The sequence below is a fragment of the Rhinoderma darwinii genome, chromosome 2, assembly GCF_050947455.1.
Source record: "Rhinoderma darwinii isolate aRhiDar2 chromosome 2, aRhiDar2.hap1, whole genome shotgun sequence".
In the NCBI taxonomy this organism is placed as follows: domain Eukaryota; kingdom Metazoa; phylum Chordata; class Amphibia; order Anura; family Rhinodermatidae; genus Rhinoderma; species Rhinoderma darwinii.
Window position 1 is genome coordinate 370664797 of NC_134688.1, and position 20454 is coordinate 370685250.

Consider the following 20454-nt stretch of genomic DNA (forward strand, 5'->3'; position numbering starts at 1 on the left):
GCAGCCTCCCTGTCTGTATACTTATGGTTTCTCAGCTTATTTAGGAGAATATAGACAGAATGATAATCACAGTGTACCCCAGCCTGCAGAAATAGTATGGTCTGAATCCTCATGGGATTGATAGCAAAACAAAGAGGAAGAGAAAGCTGGGGAAATCTAAGAATCAAGATGGAGGCTTTTTTAAACCACAGACAAGGCAGCAGTTCAAAAAGTAAATACAGTAAACCTAAAAGAAGTGTAGAGTGTGGTATACAGACAGGTGGGAAATGCAGACATGGGAAGTTGTGTTACCAATGGAAGTCTTCTTTAATACATCATCGAGTATCCTCTGGAAAACTTTTCATTGGGAAAAAAAAATAATTTTACGGCAAGATAAAGACCCTTAGCACACTTTTGTGAAGGTCAAGACAAACTTATTAAAAAAAAGAAGCACCTGGACCGAAGCTTAAAAAGCTCATCTTCATTGAAGGTGTTTCGGATTATTTCAATCGCTAAATTGAAAATGTCAGCAGATTTAACCCTTATAAACTCAACACCGCAAAATCAAGAGCGGAAGGGGAGGGATTTGGGAGTGGTTGTTGCTAATAATGCAGGACACGTCACAGATGAAAGAACGCCAAGCAGACGCTTAATTATTCATTAGCATATGGCACAAGTGAATAAAAAATAATTTCCTCAAGTTTACTTGGTTTATGATAGCAAATATAGGGACTTATTAGGCTGGGTTCACACTGAGTTTTTTGACGCGTAAACCGCGCCAAAAAACTCGTCAAAAACGGCCCGAAAATGCCTCCCGTTGATTTCAATGGGAGGCGGGGGCGGTTTTCTCCCGCGAGCGGTACAACTGCCTCGCGGGAGAAAGAAGCGACATGCCCTGTCTTCGGGCGTTTCCGCCTCTGACCTCCCATTGACTTCAATGGGAGGCAGAGAAAGCGTATTTCGCGGCGTTTTATGCCCGCGGCGCTCAATGGCCTCGGGCGAAAAACGCTGTGAAAATCTGTGTGCAAGGAGAGGAAAATCTGCCTCAAAACTTCCAATCAGAATTTTGAGGTAGAAATTCCGACCTGCAAAAAAACTGTGTGAACGTAGCCTTTGCTATGTTCACACAGAGTATTTTGCAGGAGGAATATCTGCCTCAAAATTCCGCTTGGAAGTTTGAGGCAGATTTTCCTCTCCCTGCACGCTGATTTTCGCGGAGTTTTTCGCTGCGTTTTTCGCCCACGGCCATTGAGCGCCGCGGGCATAAAACCCCGCGAAATACGCTTTCTCTGCCTCCCATTGAAGTCAATGGGAGGTCAGAGGCGGAAACGCCCGAAGATAGGGCATGTCGCTTCTTTTTCCCGCGAGGCAGTTTTACTTCTCGCGGGAAAAAGACGCCGATGCCTCCCATTGAAATCAATGGGAGGCATTTTCGGGCCGTTTTTGCCGGCAAAATACTCCGTGTGAACCCAGCCTTAAATTGTTTTCCCAGCACCTATTTATCAGCGTTAAGAGTTTATGGGCGTCAAACCTACTGATAGATTCACTTTAATCTTAAATGAACACAACACTGGACAATACATGGTGAAATTTAAATTGAGGTGCCCACTTTGTCTATTTTATTCTGTAAATAAGAGTCCATAATTCAGACCCTTGTAACTTTTTTTTTTTAAATAAAAGAAACCTTTAAATCAGCATATCACAAAATGTACAGTGAAAATCATAAGAAAATCGCAGTAAAATTAAGCATGTGTACAAGTACAACGTCTCCTTATATCATAAAATACACAATACTATAATTTTCTTTTAAAAGAAAAAGCTCCACAATGCGGCAGCAACAGGGGCACAAAAGGGAAGGAAAATAAGGGAGTCTGCAAAATAAACAGAGGATTAAAAAGATATCGGCTGTGTACCCTAATAGCAGAAACATTATTGTAAAAGTAAAGTCGTCTTTTCCTATAATTAGTCATGTACCCTGAGATTGTAGTAGGACTATCCACCCAGCCCTTCCATATCTTAAGGAATTTGCCAGGGCATCTGCAAACCGTGTAGTTAAGGAGAACCTTTCACCTGCCCAGACATGTACAGCTGAGTGCACCATGTAATAGGCAGGCGGAACGGAGCCCTAGCGCAAATGTGAACAAAGCCTTACTTCACAGATCCATGCCCATGCCTCTCAGGAAGGCTTTTTGGATGCTTCCAAGTGAACAAGATACAGACCCTAAGGCTGGATTCACACGAGCATGTTCGGTCCGTAATGGACGGAACGTATTTCGGCCGCTAATCCCGGAACGAACACACTGCAGGGAGCCGGCTCCTAGCATCATAGTTATGTACGACACTAGGAGTCCCTGCCTCTCCGTGGAACTACTGTCTAGTACTTAAAGAGGCTCTGTCACCAGATTTTGCAACCCCTATCTGCTATTGCAGCAGATGGGCGCTGCAATGTAGATTACAGTAACGTTTTTATTTTAAAAAAACGAGCATTTTTGGCCAAGTTATGACCATTTTTGTAGTTATGCAAATGAGGCTTGCAAAAGTCCAAGTGGGTGTGTTTAAAAGTAAAAGTCCAAGTGGGTGTGTATTATGTGCGTACATCGGGGCGTTTTTAATACTTTCACTAGCTGGGCGCTCTGATGAGAAGTAACATCCTCTTCTCTTCAGAACGCCCAGCTTGTGACAGTGCAGATCTGTGACGTCACTCACAGGTCCTGCATCGTGACGGCCACATCGGCACCAGAGGCTACAGTTGATTCTGCAGCAGCATCAGCGTTTGCAGGTAAGTCGATCTTACCTGCAAACGCTGATGCTGCTGCAGAATCAACTGTAGCCTCTGCTGCCGATGTGGCCGTCACGATGCAGGACCTGTGAGTGACGTCACAGATCTGCACTGTCAGAAGCTGGGCGTTCTGAAGAGAAGAGGATGTTACTTCTCTTCACAGCGCCCAGCTAGTAAAAGTAGTAAACACGCCCCGATGTACGCACATAATACACACCCACTTGGACTTTTACTTTTAAACACACCCACTTGGACTTTTGCAAGCCTCATTTGCATAATTACAAAAATGGTCATAACTTGGCCAAAAATGCTCGTTTTTTAAAAATAAAAACGTTACTGTAATCTACATTGCAGCGCCTATCTGCTGCAATAGCAGATAGGGGTTGCAAAATCTGGTGACAGAGCCTCTTTAAAACATGATTACAGTACGGGACAGTTGTCCTGCAGCGAGGCAGGGACTCCTAGCGTCGTACATAACTATGATGCTAGGAGCCCGGCTCCCTGCACTGTGTTCGGTCCGGGACTTGCGGTCGAAATACGTTCCATCCATTATGCTCGTGTGAATCCAGCCTTATTCTTTACCTCGTTTCATTTGTATTGTGAAATATTTAATCATTTTATATATGCAATGGTTCCTTCTCTTGGTTCCCTGTTTGGTCCTCTATATTCCCCCTAAGAACGCACTTTCCATATATTTACCATATGTTCATCTTCACAAACAATAAAACAATAGATAAGCTTTATCTTGTACTAAAGGAGGGGGAGCTTAGTGTCTTTGCAAGAACGGTTTTCTCACTGAACCTGTGAGGTAAATCCTACACACAAGTTACTATTGTCTATATATTTAGAACTGACTCATTGTCATAATTACTAAGCACTGTGGCCTGCTCCACCTGTGTAGGCCGATGGGCTCACTAACATAACAGCTACTCATCATCATTTCCAGCGGTCCTGGTTTGGGCACATTTCTATATCTTTGATTTTTCCATTTTGTTCTTTTTTCCTAGTTTCTAGTTGTCCACACCCTACTAATAACATATACTAAAAACAACAGAGACAACCCTTTTCCATGTGACTTATTAGGTCATATTGATGTCATAGAAGGGACCAAAAAGTAGCTGTCACTCTGGCAAATGAATGGGTGACATTTAATACATTTTCCCTGCAGCAGCCATGAAATGTCTGGCCAGACACCGCTGATCACCAGGGTTTCTGTAGTCGGACGCGCATCGATCAGATGATCACTAACAATTTAAAAAGGGGAAATTTTGGAGGAATTTTCAGATTCACTACTGCTGTACTACAGACCCATTAAACTGAAACAGAAACCGCTTTGTCAGAATACAGGCTGTCATAAATGACTGATTCATGAACAGATGTGCCAGAGCCTATTTTAAAGTCTGTAGTAATGTCATGTTGAATATTTTATGTGCTTGTATTACATTAAATGTAATTTCTATACATCTATTTTGTGCCAATAACGTTATTACCACTTCTGTGCTTACATCAAAGTATCTATATATTATTCAATATGTACCTGCTACTTCCGTTTTTGCTTTCTGTCACAGGAATGCGTCGGCAGGTTCTCCATATGTATACATCCAATGGAAGGCTGCGACATATGCCATTATATAGATAGATATACAGTGGTATACGTCGTCCCTTGCCTCCCATTGTAAGACAAACTTTTTTTTTTTTTACCTCCACCGACTAAGCTTTCCTCTACAGTTAAAAATAAATAAATAAAAAAAAAGGTATGCTGATCAATACCAGCCCGGTGTATGCCGAAAGGACACTTTTCTTGTCATATACCCTGTGGATAGGGCACTATGGATACATTCTGAATTTGTGCCAGGAGCTTTCCCAGTGCATACCCCAAATGTAGGGCAGAAACAAGATGTGAAAAGATCCTAATAGATCAGGCCTGTCTGCATTTTTTTTTTTAAACAGACATAAAAGGCCCAATATTTTGTATCCTTGCACACGAACCAAGAGCCATATGAGCGTTGCTCTTGCACAGCGGTGACACCTAGAGACGTAAAAGACAAATACTTCAAATGTATTATCACTGGCAATCTGGAGATTTCTTAGGTTCTTGGTGCACAGATCCCAGCAAAGCTCACTGCATTCAAAGCAATTACATAGCGTGTACAATTGTGGGTTTAGTACAATGGAGATGTTCTTAAATAGAAATATATCAACAATTCAGATCCCTCACATGCTAAACTGTTCAAATACCACATATGTACAGTAATGTGCTAAGGCCTACAAGGACTTAGATCCACTGGCGTGGTGCCACACAAGTGCTAGTTATAGTTATGTACAGTAGAAAAAGAATGTCCATCAAATTCAGTATAGCTGGCACAATGCTTTATATGCAGTTCTCTGAAATCTAATAAATCACATAAATAGGGCAAGTTGTGATATGTGACTACAGCTCTGCTAGAATGCCTATATGATGTCTGAGGTAGTCTGAAATCCACCTCCTGTCATCATTGGTTCAGGCTGCTCTCTCCCTCTGCACTGCGGCACCGTAGTCCATCACATGCGCTCCAGAAAGTCAGTGCAAGGGGAGCAGATTTCTATTACAGAATGAGTATAAAGTGCAAACCAATTCTGAGAAAAAGATGAACTTCAGGTAATTACTGCACAAATACTAACGTAAAGGGGAGCCTAGAGAAATGCTTTAAGTGTAGAAGTAGTCCACCTTTCTGCTGGTCTGTACCTGGTTCTGCTTGTGGGACCCAATGTGTTTGTCACTTTTTGTCGCCTGGTTTTGGATTTGTGGCCAGGTTTCAGGTACAGGGTTAGAACGAGACTTATGTTTATCCTTCATCCATAAAGTTAGGAGGTATGTCTCTGAGCCCATACGTACACAGTCAGACCCTCACCTCAGATGAAGAAGATCATTGGCCTGGCTCCTGCAATATTTTCTAGCCATCAAAAGCCAGTAAAAGTTCTAGTTCAGTGGGAGGGATGAGTCTCTATCAGTTCGATTTGCGTAAAGGAACAACAATCTAGATGTGGTGTGTCCCCAGCTAGAGAGGGGCCAACACATATTTTGTATACATGAGTTTCTCTGCTGACTGTGTCTGCTCCTGGTTACCTTTTTAGACTAAAGAGTATCTAATACAACAAAAATGTCTCATTTCATGCCTTTGCTCAGCCCTTGGATATTGCTCAAGCCTAAAACCACAAATACCACTAAGTATTAAAACTGACTATCATCTGTGTGGTTGTAATTCATTTTTTGGGTGTAATTTGAGGTCTTCTGGAGTAATGGGACATGTATCCTGTCTAGACAACAAAAAGAAAAGACTATTGATCCTAGAAATGGAGCAATCTAAAAAGTGTTTGAGGTCTAGAGTTTTAATTAGAAATATCAAATTTCAGAATTGTCCTCTTCCTTTTATCTTATTTTGGCATTTTCAAACCGATATATCTGTTTCGGGGGAAGGCTTCGTAGCAACTATTATGGCTGCCGTTACAGTTCCTAAATAAGTTGTCACCTTTCTTCTCCAGACTCCTGAACCACAACCTCTGAGGGAGGTGCACTGGCATCTATATGGATTGTCCCTACATATTCTGACACTGTCCAATTAGTGCTGACAATGACAGACTCCATAGGGACTGGGGTTGTCACGATGCCAATATTTGGACTTCGATACCGATATTTAGTGTAGTGTCAAGATTCTCGATACCAAAACGATGCTTTGCCAACAACATAAAAAAAAAATATATATATATATATATATATATATATAAGTGCTTCCTTTTTCTGATGGGAGGCAAGTGGTGATATCAATTTTGAACCAGCATGTGCCTCACATTAATAGTAATTAACCCCATCATGCACCTCACACATTAACCCAATCTCTCCCATTATGACTGTGACGTATTTGATGGGACCACTTACTATACTATTAATGTGAGGCACATGGAGGTACTAAATTCAAAACGCCATGTGCCTCATATTAGTAGGTGACCCCATCATTTCCCTCACATAAAGGCAGCATTGGGGTAAACCCCTTAAAGACAAGGGCCTTGAGAATATAACAATATTTTTAATTTTCCTATTTGCATCCCGGTGCTCATAACTATTTTATTTTTTGCTCGACATGAGAGTGATTTTTCGGAATGAGTTGTACTTTATGTTGGTGCTATGATTTAGTAAATTTACATTATTATTTAATTTATAGAACATTTTATTTTGGCAAACAGTCAGAAAAAAAGCAGTTTAATTCCAGCTTTCATGTATTATTTTTTTACAGCATACACCGATCATAAATGATGCTATAAATTTGTTTTGCAGGTTGTTACGGTTATGATTATACCAAATATGTGTCTATTATTTTATATATTGTAAAAAAAATTGTGGGTATTTCTTTTACTAATTTTTATTAATTTAACATTACTTTTGTAAAAAATGTATTAAAAAAATAAATAAATCCCATATGGATATTTTTCATTCAGATTTTTATTTTTTAACTATAATGTACTGCCATGAATCTATATGCCCGTATATTAGCTTGTGTACTGATAGTAGGCAGGCAGTGGTTAGGGCATACCTAAGGATTCTTTAAAGGTGTTTTTCCGATTTATTTAAAAAGTTGGCGAATGTAGAAGGGATGCAAAAAAAACAAATAAAAAAAGAGTAATTACTCAACTCACGAAACCCCGTTGTCCCAGCGCTGCCGCTCCGTTCCTTCGATGTCGTGCCCATCTACCCACGTGATCGCTGCAGCCAATCACTGGTCTCAGTGGGTATATGACACAGGAGTACTGAGACCAGTGATTGGATGCAGCAATCACGTGGGTAGACGGGCACGTCATCGCTGCAACTTTGTCAAAACAGCGGCGGGAAGAAATGGAGCAGCGGCGCAGGAACGATGGGGATCTGTGAGTTCAGCAATGACTTTTTTTTTTTTGCATCCCTTTTACCGTGGCCAGCTTTTTAAATAACTTGGAAAACCTCTTTAAAAACAAGAAATATGGTCACACAGCCCTGGGGTGCTGGTCTGTCTGTTTATATAAGGTATGTGCCTCGATCCCTGTGATGCGATGAAAGGGGGTCCCCCCTTCTCATTTTACTATTGAATGTTGCAATCCACTGCATTTAGGGTGTAAAGGCGGAGATCAGAGGTTTCTCTGATCTCTGTCGTTAGAGCCAGGCTGTGGCTGTGTTTTACAGTCTATGCCCCGCCTCTGATCGCTCAGGAACACTTGCTGTGTGCAATCAGCATGATGTGTATGTCCATCATAATGCAGCAACGTCTAGCCACTCATGACCAGCATAGACGTCAAGCGTAGTCAACAAGTTAATGTAAGTCATGGAAGGAGGAGCGTTCCTACCTTCTCCTGTGATGCATGCGGCGTGGCACTAATGAGCGACGATTCAGGGTGGGCACTCAAGAACATTGTGGGCGCTGTGCAGTGAGCGCATCATGTTATCTCTAGTACAAGTGACTAGATTCATGTATTTCAATACTAAGCTTTGTGTGGCCGCACTGCTTAGTATTGAAACACATAAATTCCTGGTATATTTGCTCCCTCACAGTATCTAAATAGCATCCAAAATTTGATGCATCGTGCAACCCTAGTAGGGACACACTATTGACAAGGGGAATAGTAATGCCCAGTTGTCAATTTATTCATACACTACCAGGAGGAATAATAGAGAAATGGAACAAAGCAGATTTCTAAAAAAGAAGCTTCTCCAGAGTTGTGGAGAACAGTATTTGCTAAAACAGACAAGTCCGGAGAGCTTTACTAAGCTATATTCTTACACACTCATTTTGTAACCGGCATTTGGACATACTCCCACGTCCTAATTGCGGTGCTTACTTTAATAGTACGTCCAGGTGATCATCTGGCCATTTAACTCCTTGGATGCAGCGGTCTGTGGCAACCACGGACCGCTGCATCCAAGAAGGACCACGGCATCAAAGAAGTTTGACAGAGAGAGGGCTCACTCTGTCGGTCCATCAGTGCCCATTTGATGCATTGCATGGCACCAATTAGTTACCATGGCAGCCGGGGACCCAACAAATGCCCCCAGCTCTGCCATAGATTTAAGCCTATTTGGAAATGCCAGGGGAATGGCCTTATAATTTCCCTCTCAGTGTTAAAATTTACAAGCAATATTGCTGTGGAATAGGAAGTATTCCAAAGCATTATGTATGCGATCAAATGATCGCATATCTTCAAGTGTCCTAGGGGGAGGAAAAAGTTAAACATTAATTTTTATTTTAAAAAAAAAGTCTGTTTTAAAAAAATTATATAAAACACCCCCCCTTTTCAATAAAAAATATTTAATCGTTGTGCTATGCTTGTAACTTCCATTTACTTCTATGGGAGTCACAGAAGCAACCTAGGCTGTTTCTGTGTTCCAGGCCACCTTGCCACGGAGTTTCTGCCTGCAAACGGCAACCATTGACCGTCTCACCAGGTACAGAAGGGGTGGGGAAGCCTCTGATCTCCAGAGATTGGACCTGCATCTATCAGACATTATGGCCTATTCTATGGATATGTCATAAATGTCTGAGAAGGGAATACCCCTTTAACATACAGCACTTATAAAGATCACATAAAAAATTGCGTATTTGCATTTTTTTCCCATCCGCCTTATAAATGAATAAAAGTTAATCAGTAACAACTACAATTTGTCTCGCAACCCCCCACCCCCACTGCCCATACTTCTACATCCAAAAGAAAAATAAAAAAGTTATGGCTCTTGAAACAGAGACATAATAGCTGCAAGTGTCCACCCTTCTGGAGCTGAATTCAGGGACAACTGATTATTAGGCCGGATTCACACTAAGCTTGTTCGGTCTGTGATGTACGGACCGTATGCCGGCAGTATTTGCCGGACAGAACACACTGCAGGGAGCCGAGCTCCTAGCATCGTAGTTATCTATAGCGCTAGGAGTCCCTGCCTCACTGCGGAAAACTGTCCCATGCTCTAATCATGTTTTCAGTACGGGACAGTAGTTCCACGGAGAGGCAGGGACTCCTAGCGTCATAGATGACTATGATGCTAGGAGCCCGGCTCCCTGCAGTGTGTTCGGTTCGAGAAATACTGCTGAATACGGTCCGTATATCACGGACCGAAGACGCTCGTGTGAATCCGACCTTTAGAAAGAGAGCGCCTGCAGAGGGGAAAACTGCTGAAAAATACATGATACGAGCCTTATAATGGCCAGAAAGTGTTATTCCTCATGTATAGACAAATGAAAGCTTATTCTGAAAAGTCACCTGAAAGGACACGGACACTTTAATTTATCCCAGTGTAGAAGTACAAAAATTGACAACTCGATTGATCGCTTACTTTTGTTTGTTTTTTTACAGATCTTCGGCATGATCTTCAGTATGGTCCTTTGTTGTGCCATCCGCAATTCAAGAGATATGTTGTGATGTTCTGATGCGTTGTGCGTTCTTCTAAACTGGATAAAAGCGCTACCTGCTGACACACGGACTCTTAAGACACCTGTCAGCTTGGACAATCTTTCTGTTTTTCTAACCAAGTTATGTAAAATAAGCGAAGCGCTATAAGTAGTGCTTTGTAGGCTTTGTAGAAATCTCTGCAATATGCTAGAAAAAAAGGATATTTGAGTTCAAGCATAAAAGTCCCCCTTAAGTTACGGTTTATGTTCCTGCTTTTACAACGCTTCACTATTCTACTTTAAGTATCAAAAATGCTCCACTTTAAAACTGCAGCAAGATGCGCCTCTGTGTCACTGGGTTTCAGAATTCCTGCAGCTGCCTCTTCACTCCTTCTGAATTCAGATTTTAAGATGCTTTTTACAGTCTATAATCTGTAAATGGCCTTCCAATTGCAGATTGCTGTAAATTCACCTACTGTGGGTTGGTAGTCCAAGAGGAGAAGGCAGGGATGGGAGGTGATTGCTGTCATCTAGCTTCACTTTCAAAATGGAGAATTTTTTTGTATTTGATTTAAAGTGTATCTCCTGATTCATATGAAAGTTACCTGGAGGTAGATCTTTACTTATTGTAAATCTGCCAGATACTTCATTAAAGGTTTCTAGGATTAGAATAAGGGATTTCTCATTCTCTGGCTGTCTGGTATAACAGCTTCTCCCCATTCAAGTTTATAGGGCTAAGCTGCAATACCAGACACAGCTCATGGACAAGGGTGGCGCTGTTTCTAGAAAAGAAAGGAGACCCTTTTTCTAATCCTGGACAAACTCTTTAAAGGGTTTTCCAGCTTTATGTTAATAAAGAACATTCTTGCTTATATTCATAGACTGCAAAACCCCCACATACCTAGACCTGCTCTCAGCCAGCAGCGGATACAATGGTATTGAGTCTTGGCAACGCTCTGTGAACTACACAGCTTGGACTCCGGACTGATACATTTTACATTTTAACTACCAGAGAAGTGTGTGCAGTGTATCCACTCCACAGCTGAGAGCAGGACGTGCTTTGTAGGATTTGTAGCCTGTGAATGTAAACAAGAGTGTTATTATTCAGACAGAAAACGCATACGTTGAAAATTGTGAGTTAAAACACAAAATATATTAGAGAGTTGTATACATTTTCATTTCTACAGTGATTAAGTATCCTTTACATAAAACCCATTTAACGTTTATGCCATGATGTATTCACTGCGAAGGCTCCTTGATTTATGACACCTACAGACACTCATAGATCACTTGTTAAAGGGAGTTTTCGCAGTGAATATGAATCCCTAGAAGAGAGAGCAGACGCTATGTGAAGATTTATACAGTCTACAGGAGGCCAGCAAGATCTGCTCACGCAACAGGATTAGGAAGGTTGACTCAGTATAAGCCAATTTTTCTGATTTAACCCCTTAGTGACCGCCAATACGCCTTTTCACGGCAGTCACTAAGGGGTCTTATTCCATTGCATAAGCCTTTTTACGGTGAATCGGAATAAGCCCGGCACTGGTGTCCCTTGCCTGGAGGATCAAGTGCTCAGCTATCTAATGAAAGCCGGGCTCCTGCTCTAACGGCTGCAATCTGAGTTAACTCTGATCTCAGTCGTTTAGACCCTTAGATGCAGGGGTCAAGAGAGACTGCAGCATCTAAGTGGTTTACAGAGAGAGGGGGCTCCCTCTGTCACCCATAGGTGGCCCGCTAATGCCTGCCATTGCTATATGCCTATTAGGCATTTACCAAAGCATTACTAAGTTTACCAAAGCATTATATAAGCAATCAAAGCATCACATTGTATAGTCCCCTAGTAGGACTTAAAAAATAATGTCAAATAAAAATAATAAAAAAAACTGTGCAGAGTAAAAAAAAGAAACCGTGCTTTCCATAAAAAGGTTTTATTTGGCCAAAATGTAAAAAAAATTTTAAATCATATATATATATGGTATTGTTTATATATGGTATTACAATATATGGTATTGTATATATGGTATTGTATATATATATATATATATATAATATGGTATATGTCAATTGTAACAATCCGAACAATAAAGTTAACACAAAATGTAAACCACAAGATGAATGCCATAAAAAAAAAAACTGCAAAAAACGACGTAATTCCTCTTTGTTTCCATCCCTCTCCCCCAGGAATTGTAATAAAAGTTAATTAAAAAGTCCCATGTACCCCAGTAGTATTAATGAAAACGTTATCTTGCTCGCAAAACCCAAGCTCTCATATGGCGACATTGAATCAAAAATAAAAAAGTTACGGCTCTTGGAATGCGTCAATGCAAAAACAAATTATTTTCTTTTAAAAGTGTTTTTATTGTGCAAAGGTAGTAAAACATCATTTATTATTTTTACATATTTGGTATCCCCGTAATCGTATCAACCCATAGAATTAAGGTAACTTGTTACTTACGCTGCACAGTGAACAGCGTAAATTTAAAATGCAAAAAATAATGGCAGAATTTACGTTTTTATTCAATTCGCCCCCCCCCCCCAAAAAAAGTTAATAAAAGTTCATCGATAAACTACATGTACCTCAAAATTGTGCTGTTGAGAAATACAACTCATTCTGCAAAAAACAAGCCCTTATACAGTTATGTTGACGGAAAAATAAAAAAGTTATGGCTCCGACGATGAAAAAACTGAACAAATTGCCCGTTCATTAAAGGGTTAAGTAATTGCTACGTGATTACTTTTATTTCAGGTAAAATATACAAAGAAAAAGTGGGGTTCAAATGGAGCACAACTTAATAAAGAGAATAAAAAATTACGTCATAGGAGTGTGTTATCTTACAAAGACAACCCCTTTCCAAAAAGAAGCCGAAAGGACAGTATTCTATAAATCTGAATTTAAGAAGGGGTACAGTCAACCGACAATAACCCCTTTATGGACCGCACCTTAGAGTTACGCTGCTGGCAGGGGGTAGTTCCCGCACAGCACTGTAAAGATATGGTGCGGGATGGCATGTGCCATCAGTAACGGGTGTCATCTGTAACATACAACTGACACCCTGCTGTAACGGCCGGCATCGGAGCTAATTCCAGCCCTTTAACTTCTCAGCCAATAGCGACCACAGCATCTAAGTGGTTTTATAGAGGGAGGGGGCTCCCTCTATAAGAAAAGATCTAAAGTGATCAAACTAAACAATTAGGCCCTTGCATACATATCAATTTTCTAAAATAATGTAATTATTGGAAATGCTTCCATCAACTTTCCAATTAGGTCATTTGCATTAATCCTATTTGGCGGCACATGAAGTCCCCATGGGCATTCTGTGTGCCGGTGTATGGTGTTTTGGCAAGGCACCACATTCTCCCCTTAAAGCAATACTTCTAGGGTAGAATACTTCTGTAATATAGTATGTGATGAACCATGCCATGATTATTTTTCTCACATATTAATACGGAATATGTGAAAAAAAAACCTCTGTGTGCCTCCATTTCTAATCAGAGACACGTGGAGGTACAGTATGGGCCCATATAATTCTATATGTCCGTAATAAGAGCCTTAAAATGGTGCACTTTATAGTACTTAAAGAAAAACTTGAGCAAAGTGCCTAATCGCATAATGTCTGTATGTTTTTACTGTACTTTGAATCATTTCAGGGAGCTTAAACCTTTTACACAGTAAAGTTTCTACATTGGAGCAGCGTCAGGCTGTCCTCTCATTACACATTTTCAAGCACCATATGTCGGGTGTATGGTAATTGCCTTTCCCTAATCGGGTGGCCGTTCATAGGTGAATCAAGTCATGTGACAACAAAGATTCAATGTTGGTTGAAAAGGATTTATCATGATATTGAGCTAAAAAAAAATAAGGAATATATACGTACTTGTCATCACTGGTGTCCCATATGGGTTCCATCATGTCAATGACTGGAGTCCTGCTTTGATTTTTTTACAATGAAGGAGCTGCTATTGAGTGATATAGACTGTTTAATGCTTGATGGCCACATTAAATAGGCAATGCCACAGCATGCCGTAGCATATATTTCTGATGTAGCATTATGTAATAACTACTGTACACATTTTCTGTGCTTTTTTTCTTTGTAAAATGAGGCCTTATGTTTATATGCAGTTACTGTTACAACTATTTAACTGAAAATGTCTATATTGCTGTAAAGTTCCTGTAAAGAAAGTAGATACATGAATAATGTATGAGACCATTTTATGCATTTGATTATTAAGGGTATTAAACAATAATGAAAAAAAATGGTTTGTTTGTGAAGTGACGTATGGCATTTATAGATATGCTAAAGAAAATATATAGGATAGGGCAAACTGAAATATTTTGTAAAATATAAGTCTACATTTTTAGAAAATATCATGAAGGAACAGTGCCACACGGTGGCCAAAATATCACTGAAAGATGAAACTGAAAAATACAAGACTATCTTGTCTGATAAAACAAAGTCAAAGCAAACAATTGGTAATGTTCTATTTTGTGCAAAAATGTACAATTTTACTGCATTGCGGTTCTATTGATTATATAGATTGTGTTGCCATTGCCTTGTGCGCTAATGTATGCCAGTTACCTTACATAAGTGACTTCTTCATTGTCACTGAGCACTGAAATTGCTTAAACTTTGACATATACGTGAATAAAAGTGATCTCAGGGGCTGTGACTGTATGGAGGTTTCACATTTTTGGCCATCGTCTGCGGAGGAAACGATTATCCTGCCTAGCTTTTTTTCAATAATGCAACAAAGAAAATCTCTTTCTATAGCCTTGTGGTAATGTTTAGGAAGAGAGAAAGGGTTTATGGCCTGGTCTATTTATTCTGAAGACCATCTATTTATCCAAAAATACTATCAAAAAGGACTATCATTGGTATTTTTTTATTTCTAGATGCTTATATAGCACTGGCATAGTTCACAGCGCTGTACAGTGCTTAGCATCACTCACATCAATCCTTGTCGCCAATAGGGCTTACAATCTAATTTACCCATAAAAAACACACATACTAGGGCCAATTTAATAGGACACAGTGCCAAATATAAAAAAAGAAGAAAAGAAAGGCAGGATTATCACGATCAGTGTGATATATACTGAGGTCTTTGTGCCGATGCACTCACCTGATAGTGTTGTGCAATGAGGTGCAACACTCTTGTAATCCTGGCAGGGACTGGTATAGAGACCCAATACTGTAAAAAAAAAAAAAAAAGGAAGAGATAATGTTTTTCCCCTGCACTGCCCTAAAATATTTTCCGGATCTAGAGAATGATTTCATAGGTAGCCTGCTTAACTTGGTGTTTCAAATATTGTGTATTACAAAGTTACTCAAAAAATTCTTGCATTGTGCGCAAGAAAACTGAAAGGTGCCTGTCCGAGCATTATCTACTAAAGCTAGGGTTCCTCACTCAACCTCATTGTAATGTCCCTGTAGCTGTAACCGTGTGCGCCATCCGAGTCCCGTCAGTGATCTGAGGAAAGATAGGACATGTTCTATCTTTCCGCGGATCGGAGACTCGTATCATTTTTCACAGACCCGATTCACCCGCTAAAGTGAATAGGTCCGTGAAGACTATCTGGTGCCACTCGGATGCCGTCAAATACGGCCTGAGTGGCACAACTGTCCTGTGCATGAGGCATAATAGTTGTTCCGATATCTTGGCCAATTGTGTAAATACAGCATGGTCTGAAATGTAACGATCATTTCTTTTTTTAAATCTAAATAGCTCTTAAAAGTCTGTTTTGGTGTAACTTTTTAATAAATCTTTATTGTAAATTTGTTTAACTTTTTTAGATACAGCTTCTCTGTATTCTGTATACAAAGCCGCTGTATGTAGCGCTAAATCCTGACGGGTTCAGTGATAGCGGTTCTTGCATGTCTCAGACACGCAGGATCCGCATGTAATCTATCACATCTAAGTTATGAATTTAGATGTGTAGATTACTGGTGGATCCCGCTGACACTAAACCCGTCAGGTCCGTAAACCTGATGGATTCAGGTCAAAATTAAAGATACAGCTGCTCTGTATACAGAATACAGAGCAGCTGTATCTAAAAAAGTAAAATATTTTTTTTTAATAAAGACTAATTATAAAGTTACACTAAACACGCTGACTAACCTGTTTGTTAAAAAAAAATGCTCCTCAAAGGTTTACATAGCCTTTAATACGTTTTTCTTTTACAGAGCACCAAATCTACTGCTTCTCTTCACACAGCCAAAGTATTACAATATAACATTCTGGATGCTTGCACCCACCACTAGGGGGAGCATACTGAAGACAAATTTATTATTGAGTTCAATGGGAGCTGTATTCAGAGTGCCCCCCTAGTGGTGGCTGCAGGCAGCCAGAATTCTAGGATTTAAGTATGGCTGTGACCTGGGACGCTAGGGAGTATCAGAAAAACAGAGTTCTGACCACTATAAAGATATGTTATGCAGTTAATCTACAAAGAATTTTGTACCCAGGTTAAAAAAAAATGATAGGTAAACTTTAATTGAAGCAGATGGCACATATAGTGAACAGTTTTTTATCCTCGTCACTAATACATATTTGCGTACTTCATTTTAGTGCTAAAAGACTAGTCCAAAAGGAATCTGGTACCTCACCAAACGAAAGTAATACTTTAATGATGTTATCTAATAATAGATCTAGACCAACCCTCCGTAAGTAAGAAGATAGACCGTGAGAAACAAAATATCAGCAAGGTATTCCACTTTATAAGCCAGGGATCCCTGCAATGGTGCCAGCCTTCAGTATCAAACCACTCTTCTGTGCTCAGCAGTTGTCTGCTCTAATGCAATTTTCTGTGGCCAACTGATGTAATATAAAAGAAATATTGCAAACATCACAATGTGGGAGTAATGGCCGAAAACTACAATACTGCACATTCAATGCCGATGTGACAGATCTGCAAGATTACAACCAGTTCCTTAGGATCTACATGTGACTCCTGGCCCCCTATATGTGGCCCCTAGCTGTTGGCTGATGCAAATACTATAGTGCACCACCGGCATTTGTGAGGTCAAAGGATTACTTTGTCAATGGGTCAGACTATTTCAAGGGCACGAGTGGATTTTGCATCTGTCACGCTGCAGTCAACCCTGTGGCACTTGACTGACACTTCCACTTGGTATTTTTTGCAGTAACAATTTTTCTGTTTGGTTGGTTCATCTGTTTGTTTGTTTGTTTTTTAAGTAACATTGACAAACACATCGGCATAAATGCCATATTTATCAGGCTCCCACACTGATTTTTTTTCGACACCTACAATGTTGTAGTTAAATTGTATTTTACAAGACTTTTTGCCAATTTCTGTTCTGAAAATAGTTTGTGGACTATGCTGGGTTGTCCAGTACACTGCACCTCTCCACTGACACATTGTCCTTACATACTGGTTAGCGGCACACCAGTATTCGGAAATGTTCTCCAATATGGCTCAGGACCATAACATTTCAATGCTGTTCTTTTGACAAAAAAAATGTAAGACCTATGTATTATATACTCTTTCTGAGAAATACTACTGTAAATGGATATGGAAGTCGGCTTTGTGATGCAGGTGTTCTTACACATGCGCATCAAAGTAAATAATACACCCAAGAGCAAAATGATTTCTCAGGACAGGTTCATGTTCAGTACAGAGATAAAACATTCCTTACTGCACATATACCGAGAACTTGTTATCACGATCCCACTATTCTATAGGCAAACACATAACCTATAATGGTTTATATGATCTTTCTCCTTCACTTTGGTTTATCTCTATTTTTGTAATGTCTACTTTGCCGTCCTCATTTTTTCTATTTTTCTTTCTAGTTTATCTTTAAAGACATGCCTAAAAAGCCCTGGTCAGAGTGATACAGTAAAGTTTACAAATAAAACCCTTCTAGACCATATGTTTAAAAAAAAAAAAAAAGATCCTGTCTGTAGGGCTTTGAGCATGTATGTATAGACATGCATACCATAATATATGTGCTCATATTTCTGCATATGCATCCAGTGATAGCTGCCCCCTGTGCGAAGTGTGCTGAGCTTGGGTAACCACATACTATGTGATCGCTGCCGTCTCTGCCTGCCTAAGCCGCAGTATCAAGTTTCTTTCATTTAGTTTGGCTATTAGATTTCACTTTTTAAAATCCAATAATACTCTCACCATCTGTATAACCGTGATGAAGTAATTATACTCGAAAGAACAAGAATTTATAATTATTAATATTATATTATAGAGGGTCGCCAGTCTAACCTAGTTTTTCGTATACTTGTGTACAATTATAATATTACTTGATGTTGCATTCCCTTAAATTGGGGAGAGTTTCTATTGAGTGGGCACACTCTCCCACAAAAAAACCTTTTTTTTTTTTTTCATTTTCCTTAGTCCATTGATCTTCTTTCTTCTCTTTCTTCATTTTATTTCTTTTTTTTTTTTAATTTCTCAGATAAATTTTCTTGGATTTAAAAAAAAAATTATGTTTACAAAACATTTAAGACGAAACCCCAGCCTGTAGCCGAGCATAAGAGACAAAACTCACATTCCCAAAGCCCATACACGATCTTACAGTGAGGGCAAAAAGAAGAACAATAGATACTGTAACAATTAACTAACCCGCATACAATGCTTAACCTTTAAGGGTATATAATTACAAAGGGTTATAATGACTGCTTTTCACCAAAATGCTTATTAACAGTATAGTAGTCTAAATATTTGATCAGAATGCAGGACTCAAAATCTAGCGTACTTTAAAACATAGCAGTGTGTGTTAGCTGGCCAAAAGTATATCTCATATAAGTTGTGGAGCCTGGAGTTTGTAGCCAATAAACGCAATGTGGCTTGAGTTCCAGGGCCGCCATCAGGGCAGTACAGTGGATACCGCCGTCAAGGGTCCGGGCTAAACAGCAGAAAAAATAAAATCGCCTGCTGCTCATGCTGGGTGAAATACACAACATGAACATGGGGTCCACTCATTTCTCATGATATAAACTGACTTGGCCCCAGCTTAATGATGGATAGAAATGCTTTACCAGATTCTAGCCGAAGGCTCATTGACTTGATCTTCTGCTGCATTTTCTAATGCGTGAGGTGGGAGTCTTCATATATAACATTGTATAGGACAAGGGGTAGATGAGAGGTAGTTGAGTAGGGCGTCTAGCCCTAAATGGGTTTTTCGAGATATTTAAAGGGGTTTACCAGTCTCTAAATATTGATGGCCTATTCTCAAGATAGGCCATCAATAGCTGATCGCTCTGGGTCTGACTCCCGGGACCCCCGCCTGTTTGCTGTTTTGAAGGGTGGTGCAGGGCTTGTACGAGCACTGCTTGCCCTTTATTTCTACTTGCTCATTGTGAATCGTAGACACACATTTAGCGGCGATTCACAGTATTGCAGCCTTCCACCACTGAAGCGAATGGGAGAAGGCTGCAATACTGTGAATGGCCGCTACATCTATTTTGACGTTTTACAGTGAGCATATAGAAATGAAGGGGAAGCAGCGCTCGTGCAAGCCATGCAACACCCTTCAAAGCAGCTGATCGGCAGGGGTCCCGGGAGTCGGATCCTGAGCGATCAGCTATTGATGGCTTATCCTGAGGATAGGCCATCAATTTTTAGGGACTGGAATACCCCTTTAAATATGGCAATAATATGAAACTAAACCAAATTGCAAAAAACTTACCTTAGTAATTCTGTGACATTGCCACACTGATGGTACCTACCTCTCCCTGGTCTTTTCTGTTTACCCTACTTACACAATGACGTCCATGTCAATCACTGCTGTACAAGGTCACGTTCATGCAGAGGTAACAATGGGCCTCATTTGGCTGCCGGGATCACGTGATATCTTTTGGATGTCACATCATCTTATAAGGAAGGTAAACAGAAAGGACTGGGGAGAGCGAAAAAAAAGGTACAGCCCAAGGCCTTATTCACACGACAGGGTCCCGACCGAGTCCAAGTGTCGGCCGATGAAATCGGCCATTTTTCCCGGCCGGTTTGCATCCGGGCCGGGCAAATCTGGACAGTGACATCAGGGGCAATTCCTGAAGGGGAATCCCCATGTGGCAGGTGATTCCACTTCAGGAAAAGCCCCTGTCGTCTGTGTCCAATTATGGACACTGAACGTTACTGGCTTCGCCTGGTGCGGAATTCTCGGTCACAAACATGCTGGTAGTAAAAATTTTTCCAGAATGTAAGGCCCCATGAACAAGAACGTGCTTTTGCGGCCGCAATTGCCCCAAACAATTGCGGTCTGTGCATTGCCCAGGCGCCAGGACCGCAGAAAGAACGGGCATGCCTTATTACGGCCGTGATCTGCGGTCCGGGCTCAT

General features: G+C 40.3%; 1 protein-coding gene across 1 annotated transcript in view; it reads left to right on the forward strand.

Annotated features, from left to right (window-relative positions):
- The window catches only part of LOC142743270 (tetraspanin-2-like), a 149014-nt gene extending 136942 nt beyond the window's left edge, over positions 1-12072 (forward strand). The window contains exon 8 of the mRNA XM_075853879.1: positions 10106-12072. Within this exon, the coding sequence (XP_075709994.1) occupies positions 10106-10171 (66 nt within the window). The 3' untranslated portion in view covers positions 10172-12072. The remainder of the gene's footprint in view (positions 1-10105) is intronic.
- Positions 12073-20454: the final 8382 nt, after the last annotated feature.